Source organism: Bubalus kerabau, chromosome 11 (assembly GCF_029407905.1).
Source record: "Bubalus kerabau isolate K-KA32 ecotype Philippines breed swamp buffalo chromosome 11, PCC_UOA_SB_1v2, whole genome shotgun sequence".
NCBI classification, from domain to species: Eukaryota; Metazoa; Chordata; class Mammalia; order Artiodactyla; family Bovidae; genus Bubalus; species Bubalus kerabau.
This window is the reverse complement of record NC_073634.1, coordinates 97824501-97842127: the sequence shown is the minus strand read 5'-3', so window position 1 is coordinate 97842127 and position 17627 is coordinate 97824501. Positions and strand designations below refer to the sequence as shown.

Genomic DNA, 17627 nt, shown 5'->3' with positions numbered 1-17627 from the left:
CTGAATAAGGTAGAACTGTAAAGTGGTTAGTGCTTTTGGGTGATCCATGCTGATTCTGCCATTTCCTTGCTTTGACTTTGGCTAGTTTATCTTCTGAGTTTCAGGGTCCTTATCTCTAAACTGGGGGTAATAACACTTATAGGGTTGTTGAAGGTTAACTGAGATAATGCATGTAAAGTGCTTAATCATGTAATTGTGCTTTGCACATACGAAACAGTAGGTACAAGTAGTGGTATGGTAATGATATTGTCACTAGAGAATTGGAGCATGGTTTGTTCAGAGAGCTACAAGTAGTTCCCTATGGCTGGATCTTAGGGTGCAAGACCACTCAAGGACAGGGTGGATGGCAAAAAAAAAAAAAAAGAGCTTGGCTGATGGGCAGAGTTCCAGATCATGGAGGTATAGGAGTGTGAGGCAATTGATGATGGGATATCATGGCAGAAGCAGGACATTTTCATGGTAATATGTTAAGATACAATGTGCTCTGGGAAATCTTGGGTCTGTATTGGAAAGTGGCTCAGAACATTGTATTCTTAGCATCATTCGGTTCAGTACAGTTGCTCAGTGGTGTCCGACTCTTTGTGACCCCATGAATTGCAGCATGTCAGGCCTCCCTGTCCATCACCAACTCCAACTCAAGCTCACGTCCATCGAGTCGGTGATGCCATCCAGCCATCTCATCCTCTGTCGTCCCCTTCTCCCCCTGCCCCCAATCCCTCCCAGCATCAGAGTCTTTTCCAATGAGTCAACTCTTCGCATGAGGTGGCCAAAGTACTGGAGTTTCAGCTTTAGCATCATTCCTTCCAAAGAACACCCAGGACTGATCTCCTTTAGAATGGACTGGTTGGATCTCCTTGCAGTCCAAGGGACTGTCAAGAGTCTTCTCCAACACCACAGTTCAAAAGCATCAATTCTTCGGCGCTCAGCTTTCTTCACAGTCCAACTCTCACATCCATACATGACCACTGGATCATTACATGTACTGAATTGGCAGGAGTGTTACTAGGACAGAAATTGGATTTTCAGTTCCAAGTAGTTGAAAATATTAAGCATCTTAAAGAGTAATGGAGGAAGTAAGTAGTCTCAAGGTAGTTCCACAGAGTCTCTGGAAATTGTTGTTGTAGTAATGGTTTAATGAAAATATTAAGTCGCTTGGTCATTTGCATTTAGAGGAGAAACTTAAAAACTTATTTTTTGATTTGCATAGAAGTAGAAAATGCTTCTATCTTCATTGACTTCAGTGGCCCTTATGTATATTGCTTGGTGTGTTATTTAACTTGTCACAACATTAATCACTACTTCTTCTATAATACAACATGTAAATGATCATGGATAAGTATGACAATAACATATATAGTCTGGTTTGTTTTTAGTGTGGTAGTCAGCATTTTTTTTTTTTTTTCCCCTGAAGAAACTGTCATAATCTTTGGCTCCATGTAATAGAACTCTGGCAGCTATTTGAACTGAGTAAGAAAGTTAGGTAGGTTTATAATTGATTAGAATGAGACAATGATTATGGGTAACAGTAGAAGAGAAGTTAGCGTCATTGTTTCCACAAATACTTTTATCCTTTGAAATCTTTTATTGCAAAAGCACTGTTGAAATGGATTATTGAGGTACACCTTATGTTTATTTTATATTGTATGTACTAATTATTTAGATGAAGAGTTCCATTTAACTAGATCAGTGGTTCTTAAACTGTGATCACTAGTTCAGTAGCATCACTATTATCTGGGTACTTATTGGAAATGTCAATTCTTGGGTCCTGCCCCAGGTACCCTGGAGGTGGGGCTTGAAATTTCATCTTTTAATGTGCTGAAGTTTGAGTCACAGAAGTGTATAATCACTCCTATCATTATTGAAATTTTTTAGACTCCGGGAAGGCTAGTCTGTACTTCCTTTATTCCTTTCCAATATTTGATTCTGGCTGTGTGCCGGGGACTGTTTAGGCACCTGGGAAACACTCATGGGTATGACAGACAAAAATACCTGCTCTCCTGCAGTTTACATTTAGAGGAGAGAAACAAGATTGTGATTGCTGTGATGTGTAGAATTAAAATTCAGTGGTAGAGAGTGTGTTGGGGAAGACTTTTGGAGGAGGTCAGGTATAAGTTGTATTTTGAATGACAGGAAGAGCCGTCTATATGATGATTAGTGTAAAAGGCCACAAGATAGAAATGAATTAGATGTGTTGAGGGGCAGACAGAAGACCAGTGTGGCTAGAATGCCGTGGGCAAGAGGAGAGAATTCTGAAATGCAATTGGAGAGATAGGCAGAGGCCAGATCATGTAGGACCTTATAAGGACTTTTTTCCTCATTTTTTTTTTAAATTGTACTAAATTGCATATAACATAAAATTTACCAGACTGGAAAAGGTCAGTTTTCATTCCAATCCCAAAGAAAAGCAATGCCAAAGAATGCTCAAACTACCGCACAATTGCACTCATCTCATGCTAGGTAAAGTAATGCTCAAAATTCTCCAAGCCAGGCTTCAGCAGTACGTGAACCGTGAACTTCCAGATGTTCAAGTTGGTTTTAGAAAAGGCAGGGGAACCAGACATCAAATTGCCAACATCCGCTGGATCATGGAAAAAGCAAGAGAGTTCCAGAAAAACATCTATTTCTGCTTTATTGACTATGCCAAAGCCTTTGACTGTGTGGATCACAATACACTGTGGAAAATTCTGAAAGAGATGGGAATACCAGACCACCTGACCTGCCTCTTGAGAAACCTATATGCAGGTCAGGAAGCAACAGTTAGAACTGGACACGGAACAACAGACTGGTTCCAAATAGGAAAAGGAGTACGTCAAGGCTGTATATTGTCACCCTGCTTATTTAACTTCTATGCAGAGTACATCATGAGAAACGCTGGGCTGGAAGAAGCACAAGCTGGAATCAAGATTGCCAGGAGAAATATCAATAACCTCAGATATGCAGATGACACCACCCTTATGGCAGAAAGTGAAGAGGAACTAAAAAGCCTCTTGATGAAAGTGAAAGTGGAGAGTGAAAAAATTGGCTTAAAGCTCAACATTCAGAAAACTAAGATCATGGCATCTGGTCCCATCACTTCATAGGAAATAGATGGGGAAACAGTGGAAACAGTGTCAGACTTTATTTTTGGGGGCTCCAAAATCACTGCAGATGGTGATTGTAGCCATGAAATTAAAAGACGCTTATTCCTTAGAAAGAAAGTTATGACCAACCTAGATAGCATATTCAAAAGCAGAGACATTACTTTGCCAACAAAGGTCCGTCTAGTCAAGGCTATGGTTTTTCCAGTGGTCATGTATGGATGTGAGAGTTGGGCTGTGAAGAAGGCTGAGCACTGAAGAATTGATGCTTTGAACTGTGGTGTTAGAGAAGACTCTTGAGAGTCCCTTGGACTGGAAGGAGATCCAACCAGTCCATCCTAAAGGAGATCAGTCTTGAGTGTTCATTGGAAGGACTGGTGTTGAAGCTGAAACTCCAGTACTTTGGCCACCTCATGTGAAGTGTTGACTCACTGGAAAAGACTCTGATGCTGGGAGCAATTGGAGGCAGGAGGAGAAGGGGACGACAGAGGATGAGATGGCTGGATGGCATCACCAACTCGATGGACATGAGTTTGAGTGAACTCTGGGAGTTGGTGATGGACAGGGAGGCCTGGCATGCTGTGATTCATGGGGTCGCAGAGAGTCCCCATGAGGTGAAATGTTGATGATCTATCAAGGACAGTCGGTTGGGGATGCTGAGAATCATTGAGATTCTGGATATAATTTAATGATTAAATCAACATAATTTGTTTGATTGATTTGGCATATAAAACAGGACTGAAGGGTGATACTAGATTTGGTGTCTTTTGTTTGTTGTTTTGTTTTTTTTTTGCCTTTGTAACTGGATATCAGGAAGTGCAGGTTTGAGGAAGAAAAGTGCCATTTGTTAAGTTAAAAATTCTTGAAGATCCAGATGGGGATGTTGAGGAGGCAGTTGGATGAGGGAATCTAGGGTCAGGGAAGAAGTCAGGTTGGAGACAGGACTTTAGAGCTCATCAGCATTTGCCTGGTAATTAATACCATGAGACTGAATGAGATCATTTAGATAATGAGTGTAGGCAGGAAGAGGTCTAGCACTAAGTTCGAGGGTAGGAGAGTTTTGTCTGAGAAGGAATCAGCAAAGGAGCAGCCAGTAAGGTAGCAAGAATACCACTAGAGAGTGATGTCTTGGCAGGCACATGAAGAAAGTGTTTGGAGGAGGGCAAATCAATCAGCTGTGTCAAATGCTGCTGAGAGGTTAAGACAAGCATTTGAGATTGACCATTTTGGCGCATTTTAGCAATGGGGGGGGGGGGCACTGGTGATCATGACAAGTTGTTTTGGTGGTGTGGTGAGTTCAGAAGCCTGGCCGAAGTGTTGAAGAGAAAGGGAGAAGAAGCAGAGATAGAGTTTAGACACCATTAGAATGTTCTTCAGTTAGACAGCAGATCTGTACAAAACACCTTAAGTTAGTGGCACAAATTAATGCTCCACTGTTAAAAAAACAAATTTGGTATGTAACACCTTTGCATGCTCATGTTTGTTCCTTTCAGTTTTTTAAATAGAGAAAAATAAACTTAAAAGTGGACATTTGGGTTAAAAAAAATGCATGGAATCTTTGAGGAATCTCCATGGAGTCCTAGGGTCCCGCAGAACACACTTTGAAAGCCGTTATCTTAATCCAGAGGAATGAAATTCTGAGATGAAATTCAGCCAGTTGCAGAATAGGCTTAAAGATATTTCTAGGTTTTAGAGGGAATCTTCTTGGTGCTCTTTAGATGAACTTAGAATATTCCTTTCTTTCAACAAACCCTCTACTTTTAGATCATTTGAATCAAGGGATGTTCCATATGGTGTTTTCCGCAAATGTTTTGGTGACCAAAGGATGCTGACCTTGTTGGTCTTTTTGTACCCTCTTGCAGGGGGAAAAAAAGTACAAAAGCATTTTAAAATAGCTTTCTTAAAACTTGAGTTTATTTTTAGTTAAGTAAGATACTCTGCTTTATTGTCTAATTTAAAAATTATATTTGACAAAGGTATATTTAAATCCCTTGAATTTTAGAGCAGGCAACTCTTTTCACTGTAGGTACTTATTTAAGGCACATTTGAAATTTCTCTTCAGTAAGGAAATGATGGTTCTTCACAAGAGAAATAGTAGATCCCTGACTTGCAACTACTCCTGAGAAATTGGCGGGAGTATTACAGTATTGAGTCCAAGATGCCATTATTTATAAGATGCGCTGTTACTATATGTACTACTAAGAAAGAAGAATTGCCATTTAGACTTGTAAGATGCAATAGACTGTAAAACATGGGAAAATGTGGGAGACAAATTTCATCTTAGAATCAATGAAACCCAGAATTTGAGTGCCTGGAGGTCTGAGTTGCAGTTCTGGCTGTGTTTCTAACTAGTTGTGAGACTACCAAGTCATTTAGACTCTCTCTGCTTTAGATTCCTCACCTGTATGGTGAGGGTGATGACTGATCCACCTACCTCATAAGATTATAATGAGGATGAAAAGAGGTAAATGAGATAGTTATTTTGGAAAGTGGAATCTGCTGGGCAAATTCAAGGTATTTAGTTGATTGCAATTCCCTTAGATCTGATTAGGCAACTCAAAGTTTCTTCTCTGAGCTTTGTTGTCAGGTTTAAAATAGAATTCAGTCATAGACATTTGAATGTGTAACATTTTCTTCTGCTAAATGATTTTCTTGCAATCTGGAAATAATCTTTTTATTGTAGTTTTAGAATCAAAGAGAAAAGAGAAAATACAAAGATAATATAACCCCGATGTTCTTGTCACTCAGAATGAACAACTGTTAACATTTTGTTAGTGCTGTGATCTTTTTAAAACTTAATATGAAATATTCATGACATAAAAAGGTAAAAGGATATAGTAATGAACATTCATATACTTGCCATTGCCAATGCAGGGGAAGCCTCCCCCCGCCCCCCACCTCCCCCCACCCCCCGCCGTGAGGAAACAGTATCTTAAATTTTAGATTAGCATCCTGTCTTCATAATAGCCTAATGAGATAGGATGCTGTTTCTCTTGAGTCTTTAACACCTGTAAGTAAGCAAGTTAATGTCATCACCTGAATATTTTATCCTGGAGTATGAGGGAGCACGTTACATTGTGCTAGTGTTGCCTTGGTTTGAATTTCTTCAAAGTTTTTCTTTTGGTTTTGGAGATCCATCTGTATAAATGGGAAATATAACATCTGTAAAATCATAACAACGGCTAACCTATTATGTGCTAGACATTGTATTTAGGCAATTTTTGTTTGTTTTCTTTACATTTCACAATAATAATTCTGCTTAGGTATTTTCATTTTATAGATTAGGAAGGCTATGGCTCAGAGAAGTTGAGTAACTTGTCCAAAGTTCCACGGCCATTAAGTTGGAGAGCTAATGATTTTAATCAAGGTTTGCCCTGTTTTACAGCCTGCATATTCTGTTCATGCTGCCTTAGTCCTTGTCAGTAATCACGGTCTGTTTCTTTTGTAGGCAAAACCCAGAGACCACCTTTGAAGTGTATGTTGAAGTGGCCTATCCTAGGACAGGTGGCACTCTTTCAGGTATGCATGTTTCATTATGATATGGCATGTTTGTTTATTGTATGACATAGCCATGCACATTGGATAATATGTGAATATTCTAAACTGTTATTTATCTTTAAGTGTGTTTAAGTGTCTTTCCCTTTTATCTGTGCGCACATCATCCTAGGGAACAATTTAAGAGTCATTGCTTTAACAGCCTTGAATTATGGCTTTATTCATTGTAACCATTGGATTTTAGTTTGTATCTTTCAGAGATACCTGGAAGTCAACATTTTAGTATGAAATATTGTCACCTTGCTAATAAAGAGGGTTTAGAATTAGGTTATAAAATAATATAAAGGGAAATCTCTGCCACTAAACTGGGAGGAGATGTTTGAAATAGATTTAATTCAGTAAATTTTATGTCAGCTGGTTAAAAAAGAGGTTGAAAATTAGTTGAAGGAAACACCTCCTCTGGCTTTAGCTTTTGGGCTAATTTGGACATGTATTCCTGGACAACAGGGTCTTGGATAAGATTAGAGTATCTTGTTCAGGCTGAGTAAATCACTTTTTGACCTAAAATCCTTCCTGGTTAATGAGCAAAAATCACCTTCTGGCCTAGTGTTCTTTTTCTTGGTACCCAAGACAGTGATGTGTTTGCCAAAGATATATTAGGGAGCAGCTCTTGGTCTACACAATAGCAGTTGTGTATATTTATTTGGTGTTTATGGAGAATGAGTTTATTTGGATTAGAAACTTGGAGTAATCAGGATTCCAGCGGTAGTTACGCCTATCATTGTCTGTACAACCTTGGGCATATTTTCTACTTCATTATTTTACTTAGATTGTAATGCTCATAACATAGTTACCTTTTTGTTGAGTATCTATTGTTCTGTTGTCTACATGATTGATGTACCTAGTAAGTACTTACAGTACAACTCTTAAAGATAGTTGAATGGCATCTCCATTATGCCTATGAGAAAATAGCATCTGAGAGGTCAGATGACTTACCAAGATCTTACAGCTACTGTGTGGAATAGCAAGGGCTTTTGGTTCAAGTCTTCTTCCTCTAAGTTGCCTTCTTGAGGACAGTGACCATGTTATACACATCTCTCCATGGCATCTCCAGGGCTTTGTACAATGTCACTAGCATTTCTTAGATGCATTTCTCAATATCAAAAGTGAAAACTGTGAGCTTCACTTTCTGAATTAATGAGACATGTTATAAACTTATTAGCGCTTTCCTGATAGCTCAGCTTGTAAAAAATCCGCCCGCAGTGCAGGAGACCCCTGTTTGATTCCTGGGTCAGGAAGATCCCCTGGAGAAGGGATAGGCTACCCACTCCAGTATTCCTGGGTTTCTCTGGTGTCTCAGACAGTAAAGAATCCGCCTGCAGTGTGGGAGACCTGGGTTTGATCCCTGGGTGTTTCACTTTCTGAATTAATGGACATGTTATAAACTTATGGTCGTTCTGGAACTAGAATGTTAATATTCATCTTAAGTTGTGCCTCTAACTGTGCAAACTACTGGATTGAGAAGGGAGGTAGCCGATACTAGGGGTGTTCGAGCTGTGGTACCTCTGTGAGCCCACTTGACAGAGTAACTAGCTGGTGATGGCTGTGATTTGATAGATTTAGGGACAAAAATTTTTCTTATTTCTACAGTTGCTAATGTTCCCCCTTTCAGTGCTATAGTTATTTCCTCCCAAAGTTAAAATGAATTTTTTTTTTTGGGAATATGAACAAAGTTTAAGTACAAATAAGATGGAAGAGTGTACAAAATGAAACGTCTTTACCATATCCTCTTCTCCCAGTTATCTAATTCCTCTTCCTGTAGGCAACTCTTGTCTCATTTAACCCCTTTAGTTTACTTTTTAAAAACTTAGAAATTTGAAAATATTTTAAAAGATAAGTTACAGGAGTAGTTAAGTGTATACTCGCTTTCCTTAGAGTCATCAGTTGTTACTGTTTTGCCTTATTTGCTTGATCACTGTATTTTTTTGCTAAACATTTTGAGAATAAGTTGCAGACATTGTGACCCTTCACCCTTAAATACTTTAGAATATATCTCCTAAGAATAAGGGCATTTTCTTAAATAACTGTAGTCCCATTACTGAAGTAAGAAAGTTAATGTCTTTTGTCCATATTTAATCAGTTGTCCCAATAATATCCTTTATAGCACTTCCCCTCTCTGATCCAGAATCTGATTCAGGATCATGTAATCCATTTAGTTTTCACAGCTGTTTAGTTTCTTTCAGTCTGGAATAGTTTTGCAATCCCTTCCTCCCTTTTTTAATCTTTATGTCATGTTTCTGAAGAACCTAAGTCTCTTGTTTTGTAGAAAGTCCCTAGGTTTGATTCTATCCTCATGATTAGATTCAGGTTATGGATTTTGGATAGGAGTATTTCAAATATCATATGTGTCCTTCTCAATGTGTATCACATCAGCAGAGATGTGATGTCCATTCCATTATTTGTGGGAAAAAATACATTAAACCTTTGTGTACAGTTTAATAGTTACAGAGTGAGTATCTTTGTTACTGTTATCCGGGTGAAGACATAATATTGCTTGGTTCTAAGGAAATTCTGGTCCTGGCAAGAGAACTCCTGCCCTTGCCCTATGCTTTGGCCCTTTTCTGAAGTGCCCTTTTCAGGCAAGTCCATAGGGTCTGTGGGACATGCTTAGATCGTGAATCCTTCCATCCTAGACAAACTGTGAGTAGCTCACATCTAAGAATTTCTTGACCCAGTGGCCCCAGAGTCTTATTTCCAGAGTCTGAGTCTTCCCTGGGGTCTGTCCTTCTGAGGGTCAACTGGCTGCTGGTATACACACCCCTAGACCCAAAGGGTGGCCTCAGGGTATCTGTTTGTGGGGAGTAGGGGATGGCATGGAGCTTGGACTTGGGAGTGGAGGCGATTGCATCCCTGTGTGTGAGGTTCCTGGCACTGTGGGATGGAAAAGGGAGAGATGGCCAATGGCCAATTTTCTGTGAACCATGTTCCTACATAGAACTCTCAGGAATTCAAGAATTCTCAGTGTGAATCTGGCCTTCCAAGTACTTGTGATAATGGAACATATTTAATAATTTATTAGCTTATTTCACATCTTTGAAATGTTTAGACATATGATTTGTGGACCTCAGTTTGTACTCTTGCCTAGGCCTAGGCCCTGTAAATGTTAGAGGTGGGGCTGGCCAGCGCCCCAGAAGTCCCTGCCTCCCTTTTTCCAGAGGTAACTACTATCCTGACTTTTATGATACTCATTTCTTTGTTTTTCTTTGTAGTTTTACCATATAAGTTTACCTCCTTGAAAAATTTAATTTAGTAATAATGCCTGTTTCTGAGTTTTATAGAATTATTCTGTATGTAGTTTTGCTGCTTTTTTACTCAAGTCTGTAAGGGTTTTCTGTGTTGCTGTGTATACGGTGGTCATTTATTTTCATTGCAGTGTAGAACACTTTAAGATTATATCACAGTTTATCCTACTGTTGAAAGGACTTGAGGTTGTTCGCAATTTTTGGCTATTACAAGCAATGTGGTGGTGACCTTTATATCAATACCTAAATCCTGGTGCATGTAAACATATACATAGGATGTATACCATACTTGATTACTGGATCACGCTAGCTTGTTTTTCAAAGTTGATCTTGCTTATCTACACTACTTCCAGTGGTGTTTGGTCTTTGTTGTTCAACATCTTTACAGTCCTTAATACAATTAGATTTGGTGTTATTTTCCAACCTGATAGTTGTATAGTAGTATCTCCTCATTGTTGGTATTTGTATACTTGTCCAGTGACTAATGAGATTGAGCACATGAGCACCTTTTCATACACTATTGACCTCTCAAAATATCTTCTTTTTTAAAGTGCCTGTTAAAGGCTTAATCATTTTTAAATTTTTTCTGTCTTTTTTGTGTTGTTTTATAAGAAACTGTACATTATGTAGGTTATCTGATCAGGTGGGTTGTAGATATTGTCTCCTACTCTATAGTTTGTCTTTCACTGTCTGGTATCTTTGATCAAAACTTCTTGATTTTCATACCTACAGTTTATTGATATTTTCCTACTCTACAGATATGAAGCTATTGTCCTATATTTTCTTCCAAGAAACTTGTAGTTTTGTCTTTCACATTCTTTAATATGTCAAGTATTTTAATTTTCTATTAGATGATTAATGTCCAGAAAAGCTAAACTTAAATTTGATTCCTTATCCAAAATTTTTAAAAATTGGGAAACTAAATAAAGCCGAATTACTAAAATATGCTGTTCTTCTACATAAAACATGTTTTTATAAAATGGTCAGGTACTTCTAAGTAACGCCTAAAAAATTACCTCACGATAAAAGGATGACAAATGTGAGAAAGACCAGTAAGAAATATTACTAGATGTTAAAGACAGTTCTTTTCCCCATCCATTATTTTTCGTGTATGAAGTCGTGAAGGTGTTGTTAACTGTCATGTGTTCTGTGCTCTGAAGAGCATTCCATAACATCCATGGAAGAGACATGTAATTTGTCCATTCTACTTAGATACTGCATTCAGACCTATGACACTGAGTGGTACCTTCTCCCAAAGTTTGTGCAAATAAAATTTGGGTACGCACACTGAACTCACGGTACCGCTTACTTTGTTTGGGAATTCCTAGGATTTCCCAGTTGCTAATACCAGTGAATAAGCTGTCAAATATTTGATTTTAGATAACTTTTGTCTACTACAACCTTTCTTTTTTCTAATACAACTTATATTTGCCTTTTTCAGATACTATTTAATGCATTATTTTTGCCATTTAGATGACTGTAAAGAATCTGTCTTAAAATTAGTCTTTGTTGTTTCTTGGATCTGCATCTCTGATCTCTGCCAAAATACCTGAATAAACTTAGGTATAAACCTTACGCTATATACAGTACTAGTGTCTGGGCATAATCTTCTCTTTGAAGTTTGTTTGCATCCCCCAGAGGGATTAATTCCCTGCTGTGAGAAGGTGGGTTAGAGAGCACTGAAACTACTTTATGGGTCTTTAATTGGAGGAGTCAGTATAGGTTTTGTTCTATAAATGTCTGTGAGAGTTTCATTCTTACGATTTTTCTTGTACTGTGATATATTATGTTCTCATTGTAAAAAAAAAAAAATACACAAAATTCTCCACTTGAGTATGTATTAGCAGATTATCATAGTGTATATTTTTTCTATTTTTCTGTAAAAGTTTAGTAGCTGGTTTTTGTACTAGTTTTTGACCACGTGTAAAATTTTGAAAATTATAAAGAAGAGAAAAATTATCACTCAGTAATAACTAATGTTTTGATTTATTTTCTTATAGCCTTGTGTGTGTGTAAATATATAAACTCCCCCCAAACTTATGTTACATGTATGTGTTTTCCTTGTTCTCCCTTGAATCATTAAACTTTTCCTAAAATTATTAATATAGCTTTTTAAAAATCAATTTAGTTGCTATAAATTATGACATCATATCTATGTGCTATATTTACTGATAATTACATCTTTGGATTGGTTCCAGGGTTCTCCTGTTGTAAATAATGCCAGTGAATATCTTTTGTGTATAATCTTGTTATTTAGGTATATGGTTTTAATGTTTAGAAAAAGAAGTTAGATCATTTTGAGTGGATCTTTGATCTACTTTGTTCTTATTTTTTTTTTTTGTTCTTATTTTTTTTAGTGCCTTTTTCTGCCAGTTTCATTTTGTGTTCTCCAGTTTGTCTATTTGTTCAAGAACCCACCTTACATAGGGATCCCAGAATAGGAATACAGTCACCTCTGGTTGTGAAAATTCCCAGAGTTGAGTTCAGTCTATCTGACTGAAGGTCTCGAAAAAGGGTGCTCTTGCAAGAGAGATGAGCCTGCCCAGTCCCTTGATCAGATGGCACTGACCATGCTTACACTCTGGAATGCATATCAGACACAAGTGTTTCGTTACAGCTGGCATCTCTGAAACTGCGGTAAGCACTCTTCTTGGGCAGTTGCTTCACACTGGGAGTGGCAGCATGAGTTTCTCAAGGCTGTTCCCAGACCAGCCTCCCTCTGTCTGCTCTTCTCCCAGTGTTTTTAATGCACTTTGGCACCCCACTCCAGTACTCTTGCCTGGAAAATCCCATGGACGGAGGAGCCTGGTAGGCTGCAGTCCTTGGTGTCGCTAAGAGTCGGGGACGACTGAGTGACTTCATTTTCACTTTTCACTTTCGTGCATTGGAGAAGGAAATGGCAACCCACTCCAGTATTCTTGCCTGGAGAACCCCAGGGACAGAGGAGCCTAGTGGGCTGCCGTCTATGGGGTCGCACAGAGTCGGACACAACTGAAGTGACTTAGCAGCAAAAAGATGTAGATAGTCAAGTTGAGAAACTGTTGTGAGAACTCTGTGAAAAGAAGGCTTAAGATGTGATGCTTTGGTTGACTGAGTTTTTCAGCTACCTTGGAGTTGAGCAGTAATCTTAAAAAACAAAACAAAACATCTGGCTTTCAAATCTCTCCTAAGTATCTGTTCACATTTCTGTATTAGCAGTTTCATGAAGAAAACTGAGTGTTGGCTCACTTAAAATAATTGAGAGCCAGATTTGTTCTTAAGCTTTCATTTATAGGACTCTGATTCTGGGATCTTCGCCTGTGATCAGTGTATGATCATCATTAGCTATTTTAAAAAAATTGACTTGAAAAATAAACAATTTATGCTGTCTCTTTAAAAGACGAAGAGGAGGAAAAAGCCTTTTTTGAGAGTTGTTTTCCCTCAGATTAAAATATTCTTAAGAGGTATTAACAAAATTTATCATCTTCTTGTTTTCAATAATAATTGGATAATAAATCACTGCAAACTTTTAAAGAATGGTGATAAAATAGCTAACATTCATTGAGTCCTTATTATATCCCAGTCATTTGTAGTACTCCTTTTTAAACCTTGAATAACCCTCTAAGATGAGTCTTACTTTTGAGGAAACTGAGGCTCGAAGAGTTTAATGTATTTGTCCAAGTTGGACAGCCACAAGTGGTAGAATCAGGACTTTAACTTCATTCTCATGACATCTTCCCCAGAATAGCTGTCTAATATGACCTGCACATGCAGTAAAGAATTCAGATATATAGGAAAAGAAAAATCAGGCTTATAGAGAAAATAAGGGGAGAGACAGTTTTCATTCATGAAAGTTGCAAATTTCTTTTTTTTTTTTTAATTGAAATTTAGTTGATTTATAATATTGTTATTTTTAGGGGTATAGCAAAGTGATTCAGTTGTATATATACACATACATACAACTGAATCACTTTGCTATACCCCTATATACACATATATACACACATATATATACACATACATACAACTGAATCACTTTGCTATACCCCTATATACATATATATATACACATATATATACACATACATACAACTGAATCACTTTGCTATACCCCTAAAAATAACAATATTATAAATCAACTAAATTTCAATTAAAAAAAAAAGAAATTTGCAACTTTCATGAATGAAAACTGTCTCTCCCCTTATTTTCTCTATAAGCCTGATTTTTCTTTTCCTATATATCTGAATTCCTTACTGCATGTGCAGGTCATATTAGACAGCTATTCTGGGGAAGATGTCACGGGAACGAAGTTAAAGTCCTGATTCTACCACTTGTGGCTGTGTGTATGTGTTTTCAGATTATTTTCCATTATAGATTATTACAAGGTATTGAAAATAGGTCCTTGTGCCATATAGTAGATCTTTATTGTTTATCTGTTTTACATATAGTAGCTTGTATCTGTTAATTGCATATTCCTCATTTATCCCTCCCTTTTCCCCCTTTGTTAACTATAAGTTTGTTTTCTATATCCAAGTCTGTTTTTGTTTTGTGTATAGATTCCTTTGTTTTTAGATTCCATGTATAAGTGATATTGTATAATAATTGTCTTTTTTGAGTTACATCACTTACTGTGATATTCTCTAGGTTTCTCTATGTTGTTGCAAATGGCAGTATTCTTTTTTAATAGCTGAGTAGTAGTCTACTGTGTGTATACATCACGTCTTCTTAAACCAATTGTCTGTTGATGGGAACTTGGGTCGTTTTCATATCTTGGCTATTGTAAGTAGTGCTGCTATGAACATTGGGATGCATGTATCTCTTTGACTTAGAGTTTTTGTTTTTTTCCAATGTTTTTTGTTTTTGATTCAGCATAATTCAGTTCAGTTCAGTCGCTCAGTCATGTTCGACTCTTTGCAACCCCATGAAGCCTGCCGCATGCCAGGCTTTCTTGTCCATCACCAACTCCTGGCACTGGCTCAAACTCGTGTCCATTGAGTTGGTGATGCCATCCAACCATCTTATCCTCTGTTATCCCCTTCTCCTCCTGCCTTTACTTTAGCTTTTATTTTGCTTTATTACTTTATTTTTAAATTAAAAAATTTTTTTGTTACTTTTATTACTTGATTACTTTAGCTTTTATTTTGCTTCTTCTGAATTTTCCAGTAAAATTAAATGCACTTTACAGAGTGTTAAGATATGGATCCTGATTTGTAGCAGTGTAATAGGGCCAAATTAAAAGACACTTACTCCTTGGAAGGGAAGTTATGACCAACCTAGATAGCATATTCAAAAGCAGAGACATTACTTTGCCAACAAATGTCCGTCTAGTCAAGGATATGGTTTTTCCAGTGGTCACGTATGGATGTGAGAGTTGGACTGTGAAGAAGGTTGAGTGCTGAAGAATTGATGCTTTTAAACTGTGGTGTTGGAGAAGACTCTTGACAGTCCCTTGGACTGCAAGGAGATCCAACCAGTCCATTCTAAAGGAAATCAGTCCTGGGCGTTCTTTGGAAGGACTGATGCTAAAGCTGAAACTCCAGTACTTTGGCCACCTCATGCGAAGAGTTGACTCATTGGAAAAGACTCTGATGCTGGGAGGGATTGGGGGCAGGAGAAAAAGGGGACGACAGAGGATGAGATGGCTGGATGGCATCACCGACTTGATGGATGTGAGTTTGAGTGAACTCTGGGAGTTGGTGATGGACAGGGAGGCCTGGCGTGCTGTGATTCATGGGGTCACAAAGAGTCAGACACGACTGAGCGACTGAACTGAACTGAATAGGGCCAAATTACTACTCACTCAAAAGACGTGGATTACTTAATCTTTGTAATTTCTCTTAACTCTAAGTACCTGATACTCCAGTTAGAAAACATCTTGTTGGGATAGAGACGTGGAACCTTACCTCACTGTACTCTTCAAGCTGACTTTAAAAAATCAGGGATAGTTTTGAGAATTACAGTGTGTTTTGTATTTTAGGATTGTTACAATGATTGTTTCTTTAAACTAGAGGTGAGCCTGGTGAGAGTTCAGTGCAGTTAAGCTTTTGCCCACCACCTAATGAAATAAGTATCATCTCAATTGCATAAATAAGAAAAGTAGGGTTCAATGAAAGTGGAAATTGTTTCTTAAACTTGTTATTCTAACATCTAGAGTAGTGCTTTGCATATAGTAGTATGCTTTGCATACTTCAATAAGTATTAAATGATTAAAGCTTACAGATAGGAAATGACTTGTTCAAAGTTCTGAGTTGGGATCTGAACGCTAGTGTGACTGTATTCTTTAAACAAGTTTATAAAAACTGTGACACAACTTATATATATGTATGTATATGTGTAGTTTAAAGAATAAAGGTAAATCCATGTGCCTAACACTCAAGAAATAGAACATTTAATTTCTCTAAAGCCCTCCTCTATGCCTTTTTCAAATTGCTTTTTTTTCCCCATTGAAATCACATTTTTAATTTTACCTTAATTGTATATCCTTGCTTAAAGCTATGTTTTTTTATTACACAGTGTTGATGCTGTAAATTGGTATGTAGAATGGACTTTGAATCGCTGTTCTTACAAAGTAACAGAAAGTGAGCAATGTATTTTCTTAATGTTTGGTTATTTGGGACTGATTCCAGATTTCTTCCTGTTTCTAAAGTGTGTGATTTAAGGGCCATATGGGTATAAATTACGAAATAGGGAAGTCTCACAATTTTTGATTTATTCATAGCAGTGTGTTTCTTCTTGCTTGTATCTGTGGTTCATTGTATTAGGCCTATGGCCTTCTAGGTGGACTAGGAATTCATTGATCCACTAAACAATAAAATCCATGTGAGCAGCGAGTTTGTTTATTTTTATTGTCACAAAATGCCAATCTCAGAGCCTCATTTTCTCAGCTATAAAATGGAGGTCCTAATAGTACCTACTTCATTCAGTTGAAAGGATTAAAGTAAAATGCTTAGTGCTTGGGATAAGAAAGTTCTCAAATAATAGGGGTTGTTATTGTTTTGAAAGGTTTAATTTTTTTAAAGAGAAGATTTAGGTTCACAGCAAAATTGGGAGGATGATACAGAAATTTCCTGGATATGCCTACCTCATACCTGCACAAGCTCTCCTATTATCAACATCTCCCATGAATGTGGTATGTTTGTTACAATTGATGAACCTACATTAACTTGTCATAATCACCCATAGTCCATTGTTTATGTCATGGTTCACTCTTGGTGTTGTATATTCTGTGAATTTAGATAAATGTATAATGACATATATCCATCATTATAGTATACAGAGTATTTTCACTGCTCTAAAAATTTCGTGTTCTACCTGTTTAACCCTCCCTGTTGTCCACTCGATGATCCCCACCACTGATCTTTTTACTCTCCAGTTTTGCCTTTTCCAGATTGTCATATATTGATAGTTGGAATCATATTGGTATGTAGCCTTTTCAGATGAGTTTCTTTCACTTAATCATATTGTTTAATGTCTTTCCATGGCTTGATGCCTCATTTCTTTTTAGTGCTGAATAATATTCCATGGCCTGGATGTGTCATGGTTTATGTATCCATTGACTTACTAAAGGACATCTTGGTTGCTTCCAGGTATTGACAGTTATGAATAACATTTCTAATAAACATTCACATGTTGGTGTTCATGTGGAGATAAGTTTGCAGTTCCTTTGGGTGAATATCAAGGAGCCTGATTGCTGGATTTTATGGCAAGAGTCTGTTTAGTTTTGTAAGAAATCACCAAGCTATCTTCCAAGTTAGCTGTACCACTTTGCACTCCC

General features: G+C 37.4%; 1 protein-coding gene across 3 annotated transcripts in view; it reads left to right on the top strand.

Annotated features, from left to right (window-relative positions):
- The window catches only part of DENND1A (DENN domain containing 1A), a 520884-nt gene that overhangs the window by 34371 nt on the left and 468886 nt on the right, over positions 1-17627 (top strand). For all 3 annotated transcript variants that reach the window (XM_055541097.1, XM_055541098.1, XM_055541100.1), the window contains exon 2: positions 6526-6596. In XM_055541097.1, the coding sequence (XP_055397072.1) occupies positions 6526-6596 (71 nt within the window). The remainder of the gene's footprint in view (positions 1-6525; positions 6597-17627) is intronic.